Source organism: Oscarella lobularis, chromosome 9 (genome assembly GCF_947507565.1).
Source record: "Oscarella lobularis chromosome 9, ooOscLobu1.1, whole genome shotgun sequence".
NCBI lineage: Eukaryota > Metazoa > Porifera > Homoscleromorpha > Homosclerophorida > Oscarellidae > Oscarella > Oscarella lobularis.
Window position 1 is genome coordinate 2,169,981 of NC_089183.1, and position 23,756 is coordinate 2,193,736.

General features: G+C 44.3%; 2 protein-coding genes and 1 long non-coding RNA gene across 3 annotated transcripts; all 3 read left to right on the forward strand.

The window, feature by feature from the left end:
- Nucleotides 1-3,104: 3,104 nt before the first annotated feature.
- Nucleotides 3,105-4,302, forward strand: LOC136191422 (kelch domain-containing protein 2-like). Its single transcript, XM_065979745.1, has 4 exons — nt 3,105-3,708; nt 3,757-3,905; nt 3,949-4,125; nt 4,174-4,302. Exons 1-4 carry the CDS (start codon nt 3,105-3,107, stop codon nt 4,300-4,302), a joined length of 1,059 nt encoding a protein of 352 aa, XP_065835817.1.
- A 3,831-nt stretch (nt 4,303-8,133) lies between these two features.
- On the forward strand, nt 8,134-8,368 carry LOC136191050 (uncharacterized). Its single transcript, XR_010670722.1, has 3 exons — nt 8,134-8,148; nt 8,204-8,272; nt 8,324-8,368. It is a non-coding gene; the product is annotated as an uncharacterized lncRNA (long non-coding RNA).
- Nucleotides 8,369-17,758: 9,390 nt separating this feature from the next.
- On the forward strand, nt 17,759-21,575 carry LOC136191423 (tyrosinase-like). Its single transcript, XM_065979746.1, is given in 5 exon segments — nt 17,759-17,821; nt 19,397-19,616; nt 19,787-19,879; nt 19,986-20,789; nt 20,791-21,575. Coding segments are annotated over 5 exon segments (1,836 nt in total). The 3' UTR covers nt 21,447-21,575.
- The last annotated feature ends 2,181 nt before the right edge of the window (nt 21,576-23,756 follow it).

A 23,756-nucleotide genomic window follows, 5' to 3' on the forward strand; every position in this document is an offset into this window, starting at 1 on the left:
GTAAAAAAATGACCAGCTATTTGCGTATAAATGAAATAGCTGTCTATGATTTTGTACCCACGCGCGGTACTTATTTGCGCTTGCGCGGTAAAAAGTTCACTATTTCAAGCTCTTTTTAACAGACACCCTTGCCGTGTTTCTATAAAGTTTACCTAAGTAACAATGGAAGCGCACAGTTGCAGACTGGCCAACCTTCCCTTTTCCGGACTTTCAAAATATCATGAGCTTTTTCAAAATAGGCGGTCTTTTGGGCCTCTTTGTTCTAGCAGGGCGTAAAATAACTTTGCGTACGTAAATTTGTGTTGAATGACTTCTCAGCGACAAACGCTTGATGTCAAAAACACATAATTAAACAAACCACGCCCTTACTCTGACGTGCAACGCCCTAAAAAATTTTTTCCTAGCCTCCGCCATTATTTTTTCAACGGTACAGCCAGGTTGAGCAGTCTGCACTATTGAACGGCCAGGGTTAGGTAACTGCAGTTTACTAGACTGTGGGTTATTTATAGAGGGCCAAAAAATGCTTGAAACACAACGCACTTCTTCTTAATTAATTAAAAATTAACATTTACAAAGCTGCACTTCCTGAACTCATATAGTCAAATTCGTTTTTACCGCGCAAGCGCAAATAAGTACCGCGCGTGGGTACAAAATCATAGACAGCTATGTCATTTATACGCAAATAACTGTTCATTTTTTGCACTAATCACTAATCACTGTTCACTGTTAACTGATCACTAATCCATTGATTTTTGACACTGTTGTAGCGCCATATAAACGAGGCTAGTAGTATAGATCGGTTTATGCGATCAGAACAAGTGAAACTGGTATTGTAGACCGGTTTTTAGAAGCGGTTCGGCCAAGGTAAGTGAAATAGACCGGTTTTTAAAAGCGGTTCGGCCAATGTAAGTCGAATAGACCGGTTTTTAGAAGCGGTTCGGGCACGTAGACCGGTTTTTAGAAGCGGTTCGGGCACGGTAAGACTTTTGGCACGAATAACGCGTCATACCGGAACGCGTGCGCAGAAGTAGGAAGCGGTCCAATCTGGGCCATCAAAGCTCGTTTGGTGCGCCGATCAGCTCGAATAAGTCATCTCGTTCGTTTCTGCATCTTGATCGCGTCCTGTAGACGCGATTTGACAATCGCTATTCGTTGCAGAGACGATTTCCCCCCTTTCTTGGCTCGTTCGAACCCGAAAGGCCTCACGAATGCGCAAAGAAGATGCAGGTATCGTGTAAGACGACAGAAGATTTGTATATGGAGAGGCTCTCTCCCCAAAAGACAATAAATGAGCTTCGAGGTCTTCTTCTGCTTATCGAAACTTGAAGATCTCGCGTCTTCATTTTAGGAGAAGATGGCGTTGCATGCGTTAGGTACTGCCGTTTTCTTTTCGTACTAGAGCTGTAAATCATTGGTTTGTGGTTTCTGCGACGAACCGTACGTTGCCGCTCTTCGCTACGGCTTCCTCGTCGCTTCGGAAGCACGGAGTGTCGATTTCAAAAGGGGCGTCTTCACACGAGAGATCGTCTCTATATGTCATTGGAGAAAGGCAGAAGCAATAAAGACAAGGCGCCCTACTAGTCTCTAGAAAACGTCAGGATATTGAGTTTCGCCTCATAATTATAGGTTGTCAAGGGAGACCCTCTTCCCGGGGTCAAATTGATGTAAGGATGGGGTTCCTCGTACTGTTGGCTTCATTTGACGATATTTTTTAGGTTCCCTCTTGCGCCGACATTCGGCAGTCTTATCGAAAACTTATTGGCGCCTGGGCCCCAAGCGATGGAAACGCAGATCACAGCAGTTTACTATCGCGACTTCAGGACACTGACTGACTTTCTCACGTAGGACATATCTCTATAAGAAAATTATTTCTATTACAATGTTAATTTATGTAAATATATTTATCTGTTGTCTAGGTTCGGACTCTTCTTTGACTTGCCGGAGCGGTCGTCGATCTTCTCGACGTTCAAATGGCATCGGTTCTAGTCGGCTTGGAAGACGGCTGGGATCGACGACTCAGATTGTCTCGTTAGCGCGGATTCTTCTCGATTCCTACTATAGAAAGACGAACGGTTTTCACACGCTGCTCGAGAAGGAGTGGCTCGCTTTTGGGCACCATTTCAGCGAGAGAAACAAACAGACGACGGCGTTCACTCTGCCCAATTTTCCTTCTCTTTCGCGACGCTTTTTATCAGGTACTGTGGGTGGGGCGTATATATCCGTAATTTTTTTATTTTCTTTTTCTTTTATAGATTTTGATACAGTTTCCGTTGTCGTTTTAATTCAACGTTTTCTTCTTGGAGGCGACCTATTATCAGTCGTCTATGCGATTCGCTACGTTTCTGTTCGATTCGGGGAAGGAGCGATGCACCGAGGGTCAAACTCACCGTCAAGGTAATCGCGCGAAGAAGATGTATTTTAGTAGTAGTGACGTTGCGTATTCGGTCGGTTTCTCCTATTTGACGTTCTATGAGCAGCTGTCCATTGCCATGGACATGATGTCAGCTATTGCGTACCTTCATCAAGCGCGTCCCTCCACGGCGACATCCGTCCAACGAACGTTGTCTGACACGAGACATGAAAGCGAAGGTAGGCGACTTGGGCGCGACTCACATTATTGAGAGTTCTCTCTCCGTTGGTCCCATGAGTCTCAACTATCTCGCTCCTGAGCGGATGCCATGTGCCTGCTTCCAACTCATTGCCTAGCGACGTGCATAGTTTGGGCGTGGCATTGATTGAAATTTTCACTGCGGTGGGCCCTATTCCCGAGAAGAGGCAGACCGACTCAGTTGGAAGCCTTGGCTAGTCGTCCAAAATTATTGCTTCTCTGTTCTTGTATGATTGACGGAGAGGCAGCAAATCGTCCGTCGTCGCAGAGCTGCTTCGACACTCTGAAAGGTGTTATTGAAAATCTTTTGGCACTTCCAGAATTTTTTGCAGTGAAACGGTTAGTGAATGGAATCTTTGAAAGAAACGCTTACAGAGTCGTACTGTGTCTTGGTGTGCACACCCTTTGATAAGGGTTTGATCTTGACTCATTCTCTAGTATTTGCAATAAATTTTGACGTCGCGTGATTCGAATGGCTGCGCATGCGTACAGTTAAATGGAGTTGGAGTTGGAGGTGGTGGAGGAGGAGTCAAGCTCCCTTACCAGCGACGACTTTTCGACCAGCGACGACTCAGAAAGTAGCGACGATTCGCTAGAACCCGAGGAGCGATGGAGCCATGAAAGCGCTGTGGTCGATGGTCGTCTCTACCTCTTCGGTGGCTGGAATGGGGCAGAATACTTCAATCGCAATGAAATCTGGATTATGAATCTACGCGTTGGGAGGTCGAGAAGGAAATGGCGCCGTCGTATGGCTCGAGGCCGACTGGTTCCTCCGCCTTGCGAAGGAGCACGATGCATCGTGATCGATAAGAAGATCTACTCTTACGGCGGAGAGAAGGCAAACGGTAGTTACCTGGGACTCGTTTATCGTCTCGATCCAAAGAAACTGGAGTGGATCGAAGTAGCCACGCCCGTCGGAGGAAAGAAACCTGCCCCACGCGCATTTTGCTGTTTGTGTGCTATTGGATCGAGAATGATCATGTTTGGGGGAAAGAGCGAAAGGATACCTTCTGGCCAACTCCAGCCTGAGGCGACTCAGGATGCTGAAGGGTGGAATAATGAGATCTACGAATTTAAATTTGAAGAGGAAAATGAGAAAGGTGAATTATTGTAGATTTCTGTGAGTGTAAATTTAGTGTTTATCGTAGGAATGTGGTTGGAATCGAAGTTTAGTGGAACGAAGCCCAAACCACTACAGTTAGCTGCCATGGCAACCATTGACCGACATCAAGCATTTCTTCATGGAAAAGATATAGACAACAAAAGTCACTCAGTTGTGCTGGAGTTACTAAATAAAGTAAATATTAAATGTTGGTGTCTAATAGTAATTGCTTGTTTAGTGCTGGATTAGCATTGATTTTGAAGTGCAGCCGTCACCTAGATGGGGTCATACAATTAGTCCATTAGCGAAAGAAGGACTGGAAGAGAGATCGCTTTGTCTTCTCATTGGTGGTTCTAACGTCAGTGGCGCGGAGTCGTTTTACGTTTTGGATATTGATGATTGTAAAGCGCATCAGGTTTGTCACAATGATATCCTCATTATTTATAATTTTTGCTTAATTAAGATGGCTGTTGCTCACGACTTTAAAAACGTTTTTTGCCACACTTCTCACTGTGTGCATAATGTTGACGAGACTACTGACGTTCTTGTTTATGACGAGGGTCTCAAATATTTTCATCTTGGTATTGCGTGATTTTTTGACTTTATATTCATGGTAATTTTTATAAATTAAGATTCGAGAAACGAATCGTACATGAAAATTGAAGAAGAATTGCGCTTGTCGATCTTTCAAATCGAGCGCGATGAAATGGAAATTAAGCGCGAGTTGCAACACCTTCAACGCAGGGGGGGTTGATCGTTAGCGCGCTAGGCAGCCACGCCCTTTCTTGAACCTCGATTTTCTACCTTCTAACGAATCTTTTTCTACCACCTAAACAGAAGGGCAAAGGTTCTTTTTTCAGTAGAAATAGCCCGTGGCTTTTCCGAGTGCTTTTGTGCTCTTTTTATGGACTTCGCTGTCTGTACCTAAAACAGCTCCGTGACCTTCGCTGCCTTACGCTAAACGTATTCCATCTATTGAAACCTTTGCCTTTGGTCCTTGTAATGCCTGCCGTGACTCGTGGCGCCTAATTTTCTCTATCCTTCACGAACATACGGCCTGTTTAGGCGATCGAACGCCACACCAACACTCCAAGCCATGTTTGCTCAGCCGTTTACCTAGAGTTCCTTGATAAAATACTTGGCTATCCCTTGATGCGTTTTTTTGGGCAATCATTGTTTTTTTAGCCAGCACTAGTTGTCATTCACCATTATGCACATTTCAAGTTCCATTATGCGTGTAATGGTATCTAAAATTTAGCTTGACGCCTAAAGAACATAAACGACAGCGGAGGAGCACGTCTCTGTCTTACACGAGCCGACGTTTTGACTCAGAAAATTGAGATCAAAAGTAAACGAACTTTACACTTACCGCATCGTAACATCGATTCAGCGTCTCCACCCGTGAACTCATCTGCTGCAGTCTGATAACTGTATTTGATAACTGTCAGGTGGTTAGGCACGAGGCGAAACGAGTTGAGATCGTCTTCCGACGTCCATGGCTTCCATGGCAACAAACTCTTCTTACACGGGAGGCTGAGTATCTCGAGGCCTAGCGGTTCTCGCATTTCGACGACAGTGTTTGGGAGAGGGACTCAGACCAGCTCCACTCAAATACGCTTCATCCGAGCGGCAAACTTGCGTGTCGAAAGATATCATCGCTTTTTTCGTATGAAAAACGAAAAACGAACAGCGCCACGAGTCACAGCCTGAAGCTCCATCACCTAATGCAGCGGAATGTCTTGCAAAGATCTAAACGCCGGAATGGAAACCGCGAGAACGGAGGTGTTTTATACGAGTGGTCGTGCTCGATAGCTACAGGTTCGCCAAGTCTGTAGCTGGCATCAGCGACTTCATTTTCGAGAAGGACCACATCCATGAACTAAAAATGATGAGCGACTGGGGAAAAAAGTTCGTTTCGCTAGATGGTCTTGGCAACCTAGCGCGCTAACGATCAACCCCCCCTGCCCCCTCCCTTCCCCTAGATGCGCCACTGGATTTGACTTCTCAAAGAGAGCCAATCACCGTAAATATGCGTTATGATGCCTGAGGCAACCGGGCTCGCACCTGCTGGAGACCCGCGAAACGTTAATCACCTGGCCATGCAGTCGTCTGACAATTAAAGCGGCCTTCTCACTGAAGCCGTACGTCTACATAATGGAACCAAGGATATTTTTCTAAGCTAGCGTACGTTCTTATACAAACTTCTGGCTCTTTTGGTACGTCTCGCCCAAAACCTTGCGCGTCTGCCCGCTGTGTAAATTGACCATGAACAAGAAGAACGCAGGTGTATATTAGATTGCGATACTAGATGCGCCGCGTACGCGGTATACGCTGCCCCGCGAAGGCCCACCTCATGCAGCTAGCTCAGTGCCTTTACATACGTTCCCTTGCCGTGTACGTGTGAATGGCTCTGCACGCTGGCAGCTAGCTGTCCCAGTCTTGTCTGAGAAAACGGCCGAAGCGTAGCGGCTAATTTCTACGTCAGCCACTAAATATATCACGTCGATGCATCCGTTGACGTCACATGTACAGTGTCCACAAAGTACTTCTTTCGTTAGGTCACTTTGACTTAGTTGAATAAGTTTCAACAGAGTGCTTATAGAGAGTTATGCATGGGCTCTGAAATAGTAGTGTCCTAAATGAAATTTTAGCTACTTTCTCTTTCGTATAGGTATTACATTGGTCGCTTTCTCTCTGCTCTTACGCGCAGTGCAACTTGAATCCGAAAAACAGCGCCTATTTACATGCACGTATCGCGGTGATTTTCAATGTCTCAACGGACAGTGCATTTCTCGACGTCATCGTTGCGACGGAAACGTCGACTGCGGCGATGGCTCAGACGAAAACATTGATTGCGAACAACGAAGGAAACGTTCCAGCTGCTTCTCTTCCCAATTCCTTTGCGCAAACGGAAAATGCATTCCAACACGATGGTACTGCAACGGTCGCAACGACTGTGGCGATTCATCAGATGAACGTTCCTGTTCTAGCTACTGCCGCCAAGATCCGTCACGGTTTTGGTGCAAAAATGACGACCGTTGTATTCTTCAAACTTCTCGCTGCGACGGTCGCAACGACTGTGGCGATTTTTCAGATGAACGTAACTGTTCTAGCTACTGTCGCCAAGATCCGTCACGGTTTTGGTGCAATAATGACGACAGTTGTCTTCGTCTATCTTCTCGCTGCGACGGTCTCAACGACTGTGGCGATTTTTCAGATGAACGTAACTGTTCTAGCTACTGCCGCCAAGATCCGTCACGGTTTTGGTGCCAGAATGAAGGTCGTTGTATTCTTCAAACTGATCGCTGCGACGGGCACAACGACTGTGGCGATTTTTCAGATGAACGTAACTGTTTTAGCTCCTGCCGCCAAGATCCGACCCTGTTTTTGTGCAAAAAGGAAGGCATGTGTATTCTTCTAAATTATCGCTGCGACGGCCACGACAACTGTGGCGATTTTTCAGACGAACTATGCTGTGACAGGGAAACTAGCAGTTCAATTAGGGTTTGGCCGTGTGGCGACGGAAGTTGTATTCCAAGAAGCTACCGCTGTGACGGTGACAACGACTGTGCCGATTTATCAGATGAACAAAACTGCTTTAGCGACTGCCAGCGAGATACGTCAAGGTATTGGTGTAGGAATAACAGCCGTTGTATTCGTCAAAGCTTCCTTTGCAATGGTGTCAACGACTGTGGCGATTCATCAGATGAACAATGCTGTGACGGTGACACTAGCATCCAGGAATGGAAGTGCGACGACGGAAGTTGTATTCATCAAAGTCACCGATGCGACGGTGATTACGACTGCCAAGACCAGTCAGACGAAAACAACTGCGGTAAGACATGCAATAATGCGAATCATACCGCGAAAACATGCATGATAGCAAAGTAACCTCTCCAGTACCTATGCGTTCTTTGAGATCAGATATCTCAGATTAGCTAAAAACCTATAACTGCAATTGCTAAGTATTAAAATTTGGCAAAGGCAGAGAAAGGGTGTGAAAACGCCGTGCTTGAAATTGTATACATCCTGATCTAAAATAGTACGTAATGAAGCTAAGGTACTTTCGGAAAAACAATTGGGAGTATGCCATAGATGTAATAATGCGCACCCTTCTACGCTGAAAATAGAAGATGATGATCAATCGATTTCTTTTTAGACATTGGAAATTCTGCTGTGACTATTGCTGTTCCAACATGTCTCTGCGCGGTGATAATTTTGATAATTACTCCTGCAATGATATATTGGTGTAGAAAACATTTTGTCTGTGAATGCGACCACCAACGTCGCTCGAAAGAAAGAAAAGTACCTGTCCTGCAAAATGTCCTTGAAATAAAAACCTGCTCAAATGAACTTTGGGATTCTGACATTGTTGCGGAAATAGGTGGCTTGGGCGTTTGCCCAACGCGACTAACCATAGAGAAAGACATCGGGGAAGGTCCATTGCCTAATTAAATAACTCTTTTGTGAAATGCTCAATTATCTATTTGTAGGTAGTTTCGGAAGAGTCTACAAATGTCTGTTAAACGGGAGTACTGTTGCCGCAAAATCAGCTAAATCAGGTCATAGATATATATTTGAATAAGAATGCGAAAGTCTATTGAACAATGTAGGAGTGAACATGCGTGATTTCATATTTGAAGCCCTTCGAATGAAATGTCTTAGTCATCGAAATGTTATGACGCTGCTTGGCATTTGCTGGTCTCCGAATTCTGAACATGAGCAATACTACAGACCGTTGATACTGCTTCCGTACATGGTTTTACAAGACTTAAGAAACTATTTGCGCAAGCAGCAATCACTTTATGTTCTAACTTCTCCAGCTGAGGACAATGAAGACGTGGCTATGCCCCGTGACGTAACTTTTGTTGCTATTTTATATTTCATTTCGCTTATTATGCGATTTTAGCTATTCAGACTTCTTCAGTTTGGATATCAAATTGCAAAAGGAATGGAGTATTTGTCAGGAAAAATGATACTACATCGAGATTTGGCAGCACGGAATTGCATGTATTGATCAACGTCTTCAATCGTTCTAGTTTCACCAAGTGAATAATTTTAGGGTGGACTGGGATCTCACTATCAAAATATCCGATTTTGGATTAGCCCGAGCATTGGAAAAAGACAAGGACTACTACCGGAATACACCAGACAAAGCTGCTCTCCCAATTCGCTGGGTTGCTTTAGAAGGTTTAGCGGAGGGGATATTTACAACAAAAAGTGACGTCGTGAGTCAGTCAGACCGCAAACTAGAACAAGTATAGTAATTTGGCGTCGATACAGTGGTCGTATGGCATTACGGTGTGGGAAGTAATGACAATGGGAATGACTCCATATCCTGGGGTTCCTGTCGCTAGCCTTGTTCCGCTTCTTCAAGAGGGAATGCGACTCAACCAACCTAAGCATTGTCCTGATCGAATGTAAACTACTAACGATCATTGATATCGCGCCGTTGCTTTAAGTATTTGTTTGTCTTATGAAGGTTCAAGATAATGGCTGAATGTTGGTTGGAAAACCCAGAAGAACGACCGTCGTTTCAGGTATTGGCCAACGAAGTCAGTGAGTTCATGTTGGCAACCAAAGCAGCAGAATACACAAGTGTTTAGCAGCCGACAGTGACTGTTGAACTCTCTTACTGTTTCAAACTAGTTTAGGCATTACAACAGTCAATGACGTCTAGCTGATTTTTAGTTATGGATTTCGTTTGTGCTGGTATCTTTTTTGCATAGACTAGATAACTTGTGCTGTTGAAACTTGAGAGTGAAACTCGAATAGTGCAGAAATTACCTTAACTTGAAAGGCCAACTCCTTTGTCGGGGTCTATATCCCCGGGTAGAATGTCACCACCGGCCTGGAGAAAAGTAACTGCGTTCTCAGGCTCGTTATTACTAACGACGCATTTCGTTTCAAGGTCATGTTGTTCTTCAGGTAGACATATTCACTGCACATGATGTTACGCGCGAGAGAAACTCGGAGAGACAATAGGACTAATGACGTTGGATCTCCCTCAAGTGAGAATGATTCTCTAAAATTAAATGACTACCCTACATTGGAGCGTTCCCTTTACATTCGCTCGGCGGCCGGGTTCCTCGCGCGGGGCCTCGATCTGCATGATGATCGAAGGCGACCGGCATTTGGAAGAGACGACGAAGCGATGCTAGTATAAAAACCCCGCTCCGTCAAACAGTTCGTGCGAGTCCAAATTGGCAAAGAGAGAACGCTTCAAGGGGGTGCGGAAAAGAAAGTGTCCCGTCCAATGCTTCTTAGAACTTGAGAGTGAGCTATCGATTGCGATGCGCTTTGCAGTTGTAGATCGCTGCAGAAAACGATCGAGCCGGATCGATCCGAAAGAAACAGGCACCCGATATCGCCCATACGCTTACCGACGCCGTATTTTGCATCGTTGTTGGCTCCCACGCGGTAATCGTCGAGGAAATCGGCTGTTTTCTTCGCCTAAAGCCACGTTCTTCAACGTTTGCGTTCTTCTAGATCACGTGATATCAATTTTTTCTCTGCGTAGGAACTGAGAAACGATAGGATGGACCCGAGGACTCTGACATATCTTTCTGTCTTACAAATTGTTTTTGGGCGACATCTGTGTATTCTAAGTAGAGTCCTCTATCTAGTTTCGAACGCATCAAGTTTGGAACAGGCGTTTATACCTTAAAACAGACTAGGATAAAAAACTTTCAAAAGCGAAAATGTAGCACAATAACTCACAAATCTTGGTGTAAAATTGCAGCTCTCTCCAAGCGCAGTTAGAAGAGGAAGAAGTCATGTGATCGGTGTTTCGAACACACCCATTGGCTTTGGAACAGCCTCTCTAAGTCTGTTATCCGTTATCGCACAGAGACGTGCTATATACCGTTGGAAAGCTTAAAGCCTCTTCAATTTCAATGTGTAATAATAAATAAACGGACTCAGAAGACAAAGCGATTTCTGTTTGAATTCTCCTTTCGACAATCGACAAATCATATATGACCTCGCCTCAGCGATATACATGTATATATATATATATTGGGTCACATCAAAAACAATGGCCGTTCAGCACTAAAAAATTAATTATTTAAGTAAAGTTAGTCTTAAATAATTACTTTAGTTTGTAAATCGATCCCAAATAATTCACCACTGAGGATGAAGTCGTTGTTAAGTTATAAAAGAAACACTCGATGCTGATTGATTGTTTCCATGGCAGCGTGACGCTAACTCAGCCTATACACGTCCACTGAGCTCCAAATCCGACCGAAATCCTACGCTAAAATTTATAAATTCAATAATTTAATTTGAATCCGTAGGAGAGGGCGGTAGCTAATTAGTCTAATCAGGTAGAGGTAGCGAGACATTTGCTTGGTAGTTAAGATAATTGAGACAGTTGTACGTGAATCGTTGAGCTAAACGTGTCTCTGTGTGCAAGGCCTGAATAAAAGGAAGAAATCGGAAGCCGCGGTGCGTATTACAATCTGATGATGCTCGAGGCAACCGGGCTCTTAATTAACTGCTGCAGACCCGCGGCAAGTTGCCTGATGAGTCGCCTGACGACGCGGTCTCACTGCGTATACGTGTGCGTGTGACTGTGCGTGTGTATGTACGTACAAGAAATCAAGGATGTTTTTCTAACAGTTTCCTCGTTGCTCATCATTCCAACCGTTAGATGCCAATTGCTATTACTAGATGACTTTTCATGTTATCGGCCGTAACGACTCTGAATTATTCCCTAAAAATCGGCAAAAATTATTCTCAGACAAAAAACGTACCCATGCAGTCTTGTCGCTTCTCTGTTACAAAAGAAGCTATGCTCAGATTGTAGAATTGCTTTACCGCACGACTCTCATTCCACACCAAAAGCCAAAGCAAGCGCCTAACGATTATAGGCCACATTGATAAAAACTTTTTTCTTTGTCAATTTGTACCTGAACCCGATCCGAAACTTTCTTTGGCCACGTGAGTTTCGTCTGGCTCGATGGTGAGAATGTCGAAAATTCATTCAATGCGATTTTTCATTTCTTCGCGAGACGCTTCGAGGTTTTGGCAACGACTCAAAGCTACCACTTTCTCTTCTCTAAAACCCCATTTAATTAATTCTTAAAACAGCAATTAATTGTAATTATCGGAAAATTTCATTCGATTTCTTGTCGCCTAAAAACAGTTCTAATAGACGAATATAGACAATAAAAATAACCAAAATGATGATCTTTCTTCTTCAAAAATGACGTTAACCGTCTGCTCTTTCTCAGTCCATTTCACGTCTGCAAAGGTACCAAATTAATTAAAAAGCAAAATACTGGCTTAGACCTCATTGCTCTTCGCAACGACGCTTGTCTTTAGCGAAAATTGTTTCAGCGCACGTGGTTTCAGCACCAGTGTCTCTGAAATATAGGCATTATTAATCAGCCAGTTTTTCTTCTAAGACCATGCCGCGTTGACATTTTATCTTTTCAGTAGAACGCATTCACGTCGAAGACGTTCCAATTCGCGCTGGATTATTTCCATTTTCCGACGTTCAATCAGCGTAGACGAAAGCAACTAGCTCCTGTTCAATTTTCATGTAAGAATCGTTTTGAAAATCTTAATCAACAAACAAAATAATTAATATAAAGCATAATCCTTTTAATTAATTACTGCAATACCGAGATAAAGAATTTCATTCTCATGATAGACAAGCTCGCTTCTGCGCAATGAGACGCGGCATGAGAAACGTTGTTGCCATCCATCTAAAGTAAATATAATCAAAGACACGCGGATACTATATTACTCTAACGAACCAGCTACACTTTGCAATCATCGATGTCTAATAGGTAAAGGACTCAGAAGACAATGCGATTTTTCTTTGAATTCTCCTTCCGACAATCGATATCAAAATCCATGGTCGACCATGCAACTTTAGCAACTTCATTAATTTGTATCATTTATCAACCTCGCAGCTTACTTTAGTATATAATTCACAACGAAGGAATGACTATCGTCATTCCAAGGGCAGGGGCGATATTCCTCGATGTGCGTGGCTACTTCGATCCCCTCTATTTCTTTTGAATCGAGCAGATGAACGCTTCCAAAGTGATCTCGGCCACGATTCGTCGGACGCCATGTTTTAATTGCGCAGGTCTGTGTCAGTGGCGGCGGAAGGTGCGTCAAGTAAGGAGGGCAACTTTGTGCGCCTTAGGCGCGCACTAGCCTCGCAAGCCAGGCTCTCCCGTAGTGAAGCGCGCTACGCGTCCACTACTGGGAGAAATTTTTTGCGCATGGGCGTGGTTACTCTCATTTTTATTGACGCTAAACGCGCAAATTTTAGAGGGGGCACTGCCCCCGTAAAAAATTTTTGTGGGGGCACGTGCCTCAAGTGCGCCCCCTGATCCGCCGTAGCTATGGCGCGGGATTCGTGCCATAAATCGTTCTTTTATTGAAGCCGTACACGTACGTGCCTACGTAGAGAAATCAAGGATATTTTTCTAAGCTAGGGTACGTTCTTATGCAAACAAGTGGCGTAACAAGTGGGTGGGCCCGGGTGGGCCAGGCCCACCCAAAAAAAAATTCCAACGTATAAACGGAAATTAAATGTATTCACCTTTTATAATTTGAATGGGAATTTCTGCTATCATATCGTCTAAGTTAACGTTGTGGCTCTAACCAGCAGGCATATGCTTCATGCTTCTTGGTACTGATACATTTTGTGTTTATTGCCGTTGCAACAAGTCTCTGTACATTGTTGGTTTTAATAATTACAATTCAAATTGTAATTTGGTGTAATAAACGTCTCACATGTAAATGCACTTACAAGCGTCGCACGACAGAAGGACACGTGCCTATCACACAAAATGTCGTTGAAATGCAAACCTGTTTGAATAAAGTTTGGGATTCTGACATCGTTACGGAAATAGGTGACTTGGGCATTTGTCCTACACGTCTAGTGGTAGAAAAAGACATTGGAGAAGGTCAATTGATTAAAAGACCCACTTGAGAGATGCATATAAACCTTTTTGTAGGTAATGTCGGAAGAGTCTATAAGTACGTGTCTGTTTAGACGGGAGTACTGTTGCCGCAAAATCAGCTAAATCAGGTAATAGATGCATTTGAATATGTGTACAAATCCTATTGAATGATGTAGAAGTGAACGTTCGTGATTGAATATTAGAAGCCCTTCGAATGAAATGACTCAGTCACCAAAATGTTCTGAAGTTGATTGGCATTTGCTGGTCGCCCAATCCCGAAGATGAGCAATACTACAGACCTTTGTTACTGCTTCCCTACATGGTTTTGCAAGACTTGAGGAAATATTTGCGCAAGCAGCAATCACTTTATATTCTCGGTTCTCCAGCTGAGGATGACACAGGCGTAGCTTTTTCCCGTGATGTAACAATTTTGTTATTTCCTATTTTCTTAGTTTAATTGGGTGTGATTGTTTTTAGCTTTTCAGACTTCTTCAGTTTGGATATCAAATTGCGAAAGGAATGGAGTATTTGTCAGGGAAAAATATACTACATCGAGATTTGGCAGCGCGGAACTGCATGTATTGATCAGCGTCTTCAATCGTTCTACTTTTATATAATTGAACGAGCAGGGGCGGTAATGATTAGCCTCGTCTCAGATCCTTTCTCGATCACTTGACAGACGGGAAAGCGAGAGAGGGTCTGAGACGAGGCTACTACGAGATGATGCGTGATGATGCGCTTGACCGCGGGCTCACATGCAACTGCTAAAGACCCGCGAAACGTGGCCTGGTGAGTCGTCTGACAACGCGGCCTCACTGAAACCGTACGTACGTGAAGCCGTACGTGTACGTGCGTGCATGCAGGATATTTTTCTAAGCTAGCGTACGTTCTTATATGCGTATTTTGTGACTCGATCGTTTGTTACGTCTTGCCATATATACACCGTGCGCGTCACGTCACTGTTTAACTGACCATGAACAAGAAGCACGCAGGTGTATATTAGATTGCGATACTATACGTAGGCTGGTACGCGCTGTGCAATGCGTACGCTTCCCCCGCGAAGACCTACTTCAGCGCACTTAGTCAGTGCCTATACATACGCTCCTAAAGCTTCACTTGCCGTGCGTGAATGGCTCGCACGCTGTCTCAGCTTTTGTCTGAGAAAACGGCCAAAGCGTATATAGTGGCTCATTTCTACGTCAGCCACTAATTAGATCACGTCGATGCATCCGTTGACGTCACATGTACAGTGCCCACAAAGTCCTTCTCTCGTTAGGTCACTTTGACTTAGTTTAATAAGTTTCAGCCGAGAGCTTATAGAGAGCTATGCCTGGGCTCTGAGATAGCAGTGTCCTAAATAAAATTTTACCTTCTCTTTTGTATAGGTCTTATATTGCTCGCTTTCTTTCTGCTGATACGCGCAGTGCAACTTGAATCCGCCAAACGGTGCCTATTCACATGCACGCATCGCGGTGATTTTCAATGTCTCAACGGACAGTGCATTTCTCGACGTCATCGTTGCGACGGAAACGTCGACTGCGGCGATGGCTCAGACGAAAACATTGATTGCGAACAACGGAGGAAACGTTCCAGCTGCATCTCTTCCAACGAATTTCAGTGCAAAAATGGACTATGCATTCCTTCAGCATGGTACTGCGACGGTGACAACGACTGTGGCGATTTTTCAGATGAAGGTAACTGTTCTAGCTACTGCCGCCAACAACCGTCACTGTTATGGTGCAAAAATGACGACCGTTGTATTCCTCTATCTTTTCGCTGCGACGGTCGCAACAACTGTGGCGATTTTTCAGATGAACGTAACTGTTCTAGCTCCTGCCGTCAAGATTCGTCACTGTTTTAGTGCAAAAATGACGACCGTTGTATTCGTCGAGCTTATCGCTGCGACGGTGACAACGACTGTGGCAATTTATCAGATGAACTATGCTGTGATGGGAACACTAGCAGCCAGGCTTGGAAGTGCGATGACGGAAGTTGTATACATCAAAGTTACCGCTGTGACGGTGACAAGGACTGTGTCGATTTATCAGATGAACAAAACTGTTTTAGCCACTGCCAGAAAAATATGTCAATGTATTGGTGTAAGAATAACAGCCGTTGTATTCCTCGAAGCTTCCTTTGCAATGGTCACAACGACTGTGGCGATTTATCAGATGAACTATGCTGTGGTGGGAAAATTAGCAGCCTGACATGGAACTGCGAGGACGGAATTTGTATTCATCAAAGTTACCGCTGCGACGGTGGTTACGACTGCCAAGACCAGTCAGACGAAAAAAACTGCGGTAGGACATGCATCATACCACTTTCCGCAAAAACATGCATGATAGCAAAGTAACTTCTCCAGTAGTATGCGTTCTTTGTGATCAGATATCTCAGATTAGCCAAAACCCCATAACTGCATTTGCTCAGTATCAAAATTTGGCAAAGGCAAAGAAAGACTGCAAAAACGCTGACGTTAGGCTGTTTGAAATTGTACACTTCCTAAAATAGTAATGAAGCTAGAGTACTTTCGGAAAAATAATTGGGATTATATAACGGCACGTGATTGCGAGCCAATCAGGAGCGCTCATTAGAGTGGTGTATCTCGGTTATCCTTCCGGCGTATACACCACTCTTCCGGCCGATACACCACTCATCCGGGTTAAAAGTAGCAGATCGCGTTTGAATTAGCGCTCCTGATGGGCTCGCCATCGCGTCCCATCCCTCTCGCCGTAGTTGTGTAACATATACGTATACCCTTCCACACTGAAAATAGAAGATGATGATCTATTGACCTCTTTTTAGACTTTGAAAATTCTGAAAATTCTTCTGTGACTATTGCTGTTTCAACATGTCTCTGCGTGGTGATAATTTTGATAATTACTCCTGCAATGATATATTGGAGTAGAAAAAATTTTGTCTGTGAACGTCGCACGAAAGAAAGAGAAGTGCCTGTCATGCTAAATGTCGTTGAAATGAAAACCTGCTCCAATGGTCTTTGGGATTCTGACATTGTTGCAAAAATAGGTGGCTTGGGCGTTTGCCCAACACGCCTAACGATAGAGAAAGACATCGGGGAAGGTCCATTACCTAAATAACCCGTTTGAGAAATGCTCAATAATCTGTTTGTAGGTTATTTCGGAAGAGTCTACAAATGTCTTTTAAACGGAAGAGTTGTTGCCGCAAAATCAGCTAAATCAGGTCATAGATATACATTTGAATACGAGTGCGAAAGTCTATTGAACAATGTAGGAGTGAACATGCGTGATTTCATATTTGAAGCCCTTCGAATGAAATGCCTTAGTCATCAAAATGTTATGACGTTGCTTGGCATTTGCTGGTCTCCCAATTCTGAACACGAGCAATACTACAGACCGTTGATACTGCTTCCGTACATGGTTTTACAAGACTTGAGAAAATATTTGCGCAAGCAGCAATCACTTGATGTTCTAAGTTCTCCAGCTGAAGACGATGAAGACGTGGCTATGCCCCGTGACGTAACTTTTGCTGCTATTATATATTTCATTTCGCTTATTTCTGCGATCTTAGCTTTTTAGACTTCTTCAGTTTGGATATCAAATTGCAAAAGGAATGGAGTATTTGTCAGGAAAAATGTTACTACATCGAGATTTGGCAGCGCGGAATTGCATGCATTGATCAACGTTTTCAATCGTTCAACTTTTATTCACCAAGTGAATGGTTTTAGGGTAGACTGGGATCTCACTATCAAAATATCCGATTTTGGATTAGCCCGAGCACTGGAAAAAGAACAGGACTACTACCGGAATACACCAGGCAAAGCTGGTCTCGCAATTCGCTGGGTTGCGCTAGAAGGTATATCGGAAGGAATATTTACAACAAAAAGTGACGTCGTGAGTCAGGTCAGAGCGCAAACTAGAACAAGTATAGTAATTTCGTGTCTATGCAGTGGTCGTATGGCATTACGTTGTGGGAAGTGATGACAATGGGAATGACTCCATATACTGGGGTTCCTGTCGCTAGCCTTGTAGAGGGAATGCGACTCAACCAACCTAAGCATTGTCCTGATCGAATGTAAACTACTAACGATCATTCATATCGCGCCGTTGCTTTGACTATTTGTTTGTCTAATGAAGGTTCAAGATAATGGCTGACTGTTGGTTGGAAAACCAAGAAGAACGACCGTCGTTTCAGCTATTGGACAACGATGTCAGTGAGTTCATGTTGACAACCAAAGCAGCAGAATACACAAGTGTTTAGCAGCCGACAGTGACTGTTGAACTCTCTTACTGTTTCAAACTAGTTTAGGCATTACAACAGTCAATGACGTCTAGCTGATTTTTAGTTATGGATTTCGTTTGTGTTGGTATCTTTTTCGCATAGACTAGATAACTGGTGCTGCTGAAACTTGAGTGAAACTCGACTAGTGCAGAAATTACCTGAAATTGAAAGTCGAACACCTTGTTGGGGTCTATATCCCCGGGTAGAATGTCACCACCCGCCTGGAGGAAAGTAACTGCGCTCTCAAGCTCGTTATTACTAACGACGCATTTCATTTCAAAGAGTCTTGTTGACGATCTAATGATCTAATTAATTAACATCGATGTTCTTCAGGTAGACATATTTACTGCACATGATGTTAGGAGCGAGAAAAGCTCTTAGAGACAATAGGACTAATGACGTTGAATCTCCCTCAAGTGAGAACGATTCTCTAATTTGAAAATGACTGCGCTACATTGGAGCGTTCGCTTTACATTCGCGCGGCGGCCGGCTGGCCGGGTTCCTCGCGCGGGGCCCCGATCTGCTTGATGATCGAAGGCGACCGCCATTTGGAAGAGAGACGACGAAGCTATGCTAGTATAACAACCCCGCGCGGTCAAACAGTTCGTGCGAGTCCAAATTGGCAAAGAAAGATCGCTTCGGGGATCCGGAAAAGAAAGCGTCCTGTCCAATGCTTCCCAGAACTTGAGAGTGAGCTAGCTATCGATTGCGAAGCGATTCGCAGTTGTAGATCGCTGCAGAAAATGATCGAGGCGAATGTGCATGATTGCGTCCGGATATCGCTCCGAAAAAAGAGGCACCCGATATATCGCCCATACTCTTACCGACGCCGTATTTTGCATCATTGTTGGCTCCTAACTCGTCGCCGAAATCGGCTGTTTTCTTCGCCTAAAGCCACGTTCTTCACCGTTGCGTTCTTCTAGATCACGTGTTCGTTCTCCTATCGTCGAGGACACACCCACAGCTCGCTCGCTCGAACGGTAAATTAACCGTAAAAGACGACACAAGTCGTCGTTTCCTATTCTCTCCGTTATCGGAAGACGAAAAACGAAGGTCTTCCATGCGAAAGCGAAGGGAGTATCGAGATCTTCAGCGGATATGTCAAACGTCACCGTATAAACAAAAGAAAGCGATAAAGGAGATTGTTAAAAGAACGACTTTGCGTCGTTCGTTTCCTACCGTGGGCGTTTCGAATCTCGTGGTTGCGACGCCGGACGCTAGCAAATGCATGCAATTTAATTATTACCTGCAGACCAATCCCGTGAAGCTTAATTTGCATGACGACATGTGGGAGTCTGCTCATTGGTCAAGAGCGGCTACTGTACCAGAGACTAAGGAAATCGGTTTGTATTTTTATGACCCTATCTAGTTGAAATTTAGTTTACAGTAGATTGTAAGTGCATGCATGATAGAGCCTTTGTCGAATGACATTTACCGCCTACATACATACGTTTCCGGCACGTGAGCTGAAAATCACCTTATACTTCCATATGCGTCATCAAGCTTTGCCAAAACTCTGAGTGTCTTCCAATCGTCAACGTTATCCATGGTTTCTGCGGACAAAAATGTTATATTCTGCATTCTTTTATATTTTTGCTGCGTCAGTCGAGCCCAGTTCCCGACGGCTTGCGTGCGAAACGTAACTCGCTACGTCAGCGGCGGCGATGGCGTCGAAGCGCAAGAACTATAACTCCTGTCTGCTGTCCTGACGCTTGCGGTGCCGGTGAGACATAACACATAGCACTGCATTCCACCCATGCATGCATGATCTTTATAAGTAATGAGCCAGAGGATTTTGCACTTTCAGTTTCCGTGACGTACACGTTTTTTCCTGTATCTTTGCTTGCTTATGCGAATAATGCAAAAACGCAATCAACTCGATTTTTAATTTAGGCGAGAGAAGAGGAGAATGCACTAGAGCTCCTACTCCAAAGTACAATCTTGATTTAATCAATGCAACCGGCAATCATTCGTGCCACATAACTGGTAAGAAAAGTTTGCGCGAGTTCTAAACGTTTGGTTTATTTAATTAAACGAGTTTCGTGCTCTTAAAATGTTTTATCTCTAAATGACTAGCCCAGCGTTTTTTTAGACGTACGCCTTCTGTGGCCCAGCGCATTCAACTTTACGCACACGTGCACTTGCAAGAACAACTGGGCGGGGCCGGATTGCTCAAGATGCGCGTTTGGCTACGCGGTGACGACCCTGTTGAATGGAACGCGCGTCTGCACAAAGTCGGCGAATCGAATCAAACGCAAATCCACCCTAAGTCTTAGCGACGCCGAGTGGAAAACATACACCGACACCCTTCTGAAGGCGGCCGTTACGCCCAGCAATTACTCTGTTCTAATTGGAAATTTTTCCGATCGCGATAACTGGCGTTTTGTTCCTGTGACTGTTTACGACTTCGTAGTTTGGCTTCACTACTTCGCCTCCAAAGACAACAACGACCAAACGCCAACGTGCAACTACGCACACGAATCATCGGGCTTTTTGACGTTTCATCGTTGGTTCTTACTCGTCGTTGAAAGCATGCTGAGGAACGTCAATCCTGCTTTTTTCATACCCTACTGGGAATGGACAAACGAAAAGTCGGTGGGCGATCTCTACAGCAAAGCGCATTTGGGCACAGCTCTCACCTGGGAGGACATCAAGGACAAATATCCGAATGCTAGTGGTTTGGCGCGCTGCGGCATCGAAGATCCCATACTAAACGCTCAAAACGGCCCGTTTGCGAACTGGAAGACAATGTGCACTAACTTGACGAGCGTCGTCAACGGATTCAACTGTGACCCTAACAACCCGGAACAGAGACGACCTCTTCAGCGTTGCCTCGGTTGCTGTCAAGTCGACGACTGCTGTCACGATGGCGAAATCATCCGGCAGAGAGCCGTCTATTCTCCCCCGCGCTTCCCACGTGGCTTATGCTCTCGAAGCGTCCAACTTCGATTTGCCCGAATGGACGACGAAAACGCAAAGGGAGTCGTTTCGAAATCGTCTTGAGGGCTTCGCTGAGCCGGTTCCTCCGTACGACGCCGATCACGATCAGCACTACGTTCACAATCAAGTGCACATATTCGTTGGGGGAACGCAAGTTCCGCTGTCTCCTAATAGCCCTTATTTTTGGCTTCATCACGGCATGATCGATTACGTGTTCGAACAGTGGATGAGCAATCACAGCAATAGTACGTTTAGGCCTACCGCAAAGGAAGCCAACGAGAAGCCGCTTGCGCATCCTGGCCATAATCCTGAAGAATACATTGTTCCGTTTTTTCCCACTGTCACTCACCTTGACGTGTTTAAGCCTGCTTCCGAGTTCGGGTACGAATATGAATCTTCTTCTGGAAGCGAACCTTCAGAATCGCCTCCAAATCCAACCACAACCCCTTCCACAACAACGTCATCAGCAAAAAAGCAAGATACCTTCCTTGTCTTGGGTGCTTCTTCTTCTTCTTCTGGGTATCGTTGTGGCGAAAATAAAAGAGTAAAGCAATCGGACTCTTTTATACATGCAGCCAAAATGCGCTACTTAATTGCTTGTGTATGCATGTAGTGTGTTTTCTTATCATGTTTCTTTTTTACGCGTCTCCTGCTATTTGATGTGCGCTGTTATGTTTTGACTCATTCTGTCGTTGCTGTTTTTCTAGTTCTCTTTCAAATTTCATTCAGTGTGTACGTTGCATTGCATTTCGCGCTCCGGTTCATTTCAATTGCCTTTCTTTGCATTTAGAAGGGACTCCCTAGTCTAATTAATTAAATAATCATTTATGCTTTAGGCTCACATGCAGAGACACTTAGGTATTTTCAACAAAAAGCGAGGTTGTGAGTCAGTTAGAGCGTAAAACTAGACCTAGTGTATAGTTAATTAACGTTGTCTGTTACGCGCAGTGGTCATAAATGGCGTTAGGTTAATTAATTTAATTAAAAAATTGCTCTTGGATTATTACTTTGTAAGTGGTGCATGCATGCATGAGACAGTAGGAGCGTATCGTATAGTTGAAGATGATGAGAGCGCGAAACATCCGTGCGTTCCCGGCGGAGAATTGCGCATTGCAATGAGCAGTCGAATAATATCTATAACGCGTACGTGCTCTATTCCTACTGCGTCCCGCGCCTGTTCCTATAGTACTGCTGCAGCGATCAACTGCGCGCGAACACGCTTCATTTCAGGCCATTTGAACGTGCTGCGCGGGAGTGGTGCTGCAATGATAGCCACAAAGTCTGCCATCTAACGGCTCGATCCCTAAATGTCCAAATGCGAATATTGCTGCAAGCTACACGCGTACGATGCGCTGCTCCCGATCCAGTCACTTTCGTCTCTGCGGAGGAACAGAGAAACGATATGATGGACCCGAGGACTCTGACTTCTTTGTCTGTCTTTGAAATTGTTTTTGCGTGAGAATTAATTCGCGCCGTCTGTGTATATTCTAATTATTCTTCATTGTGCTTCATTACAAAAGGGGCGGCACGTATACTCCAGCACAAAAAATAGGACTTGGTGCATGGAGACACAGATATAGAGATGGCTGGCTTATCGTGACTTGGATGAACATTCGAGGTTAGAGAGACTTCATGGATTGGAGATATCCTTATCGAAAGTTCCAAGATTGAACTCGTTTTAACTTCAAGAACACAGGCTGATACGAGCTACTCTAGACATTCACAAATGTCGCTTTCGACTTTGCGCGGAAAGCGAGAGTGGGCCCGGGGCCCCAAACTATTTCTACCAAAAAACTTACAGAAGCACGTGCAATTTTGAGTTCGGACGGCGTTGCCTATGTGCAGAAGACGCGTCGGCTACTTCCTGGGGCGAATAGGAACGGAAAAAGCGCGCTAGAACGTCGAATCGGTCCGAACCGCGAGGCGATGAAATCCGGGCTTTTGACCTACGGGACTAGAGTCCCGTATCTAGTTTGGAACGCATCAAGTTTGGAACAGGCGTTTATACCCTAAAACAGACTAGGATAAAAAACGGTTAAAAGCGAAAATGTAGCACAATAACCCACAAATCTTCCTGTAAAATTGCAGCTCTCTCCGTTTAGTGGTATGGGAGTAAGCGCAGTTAGAAGAGGAGGAAGTCATGTGATCGGTCTTTCGAACACACCCATCGGCTTTGGAACAGCCTCTCTAACTCTGTTATCCGTCATCGCACAGAGACGTGCTATGCACCGTTGGAAAGCTTAAAGCCTCTTCTATTTAGATAAATTTACGCCATTGTCGTAAATTGTATTCTCGCTGAGATATCGCCGGTAGAGTACCGACGGGTAGCGTGATCTAGATTGGAACGCAAGTTTTTTCTTAGCCAACTGGTTCTACGCCTTCAAACGCCACCAAATCGTGCATGAAGTCTCCCTGTACTGCTATCTCTAGGATTCGACCGTTATGTAGCTATAAACTCCTGAAAGGAATTTGCCATTGAAGATCATTTGATGTGAGAAAGCAATCCGGTAGCACAAATTGAAGCTATAACGGTAATTTGCGTTTTTTCTCCCTAAAAGTACTATAAATCACATCTCTTTTTCTTGGTTTAGTATCTCTTTTGAAGTTTTTTCGCAAAAATTTAAAATTGACTAGGCCTGTTCGTGAACTTATTTTCTTCAAAAAGTTTCACTCTAAATAACGTTATATGATCAAAAACATCAAGACTTGGTAGTTTGAGAGTCTATGATGTAACATACTAGAAACTGCTAGAACTCCGTGAAAACCAATACTAGCTGCTACAAAGATAAATGCTTTAGAGAACCTGTAAGACCTGTTATGTCTCTCTATTGATGAATTCTAATGAACTCACAGCAAGCCTGGTCACATTTTCAATGTTGGTGAGACCTCTATGCCCCGTACGTAAAACCTCTAATATTCCTAC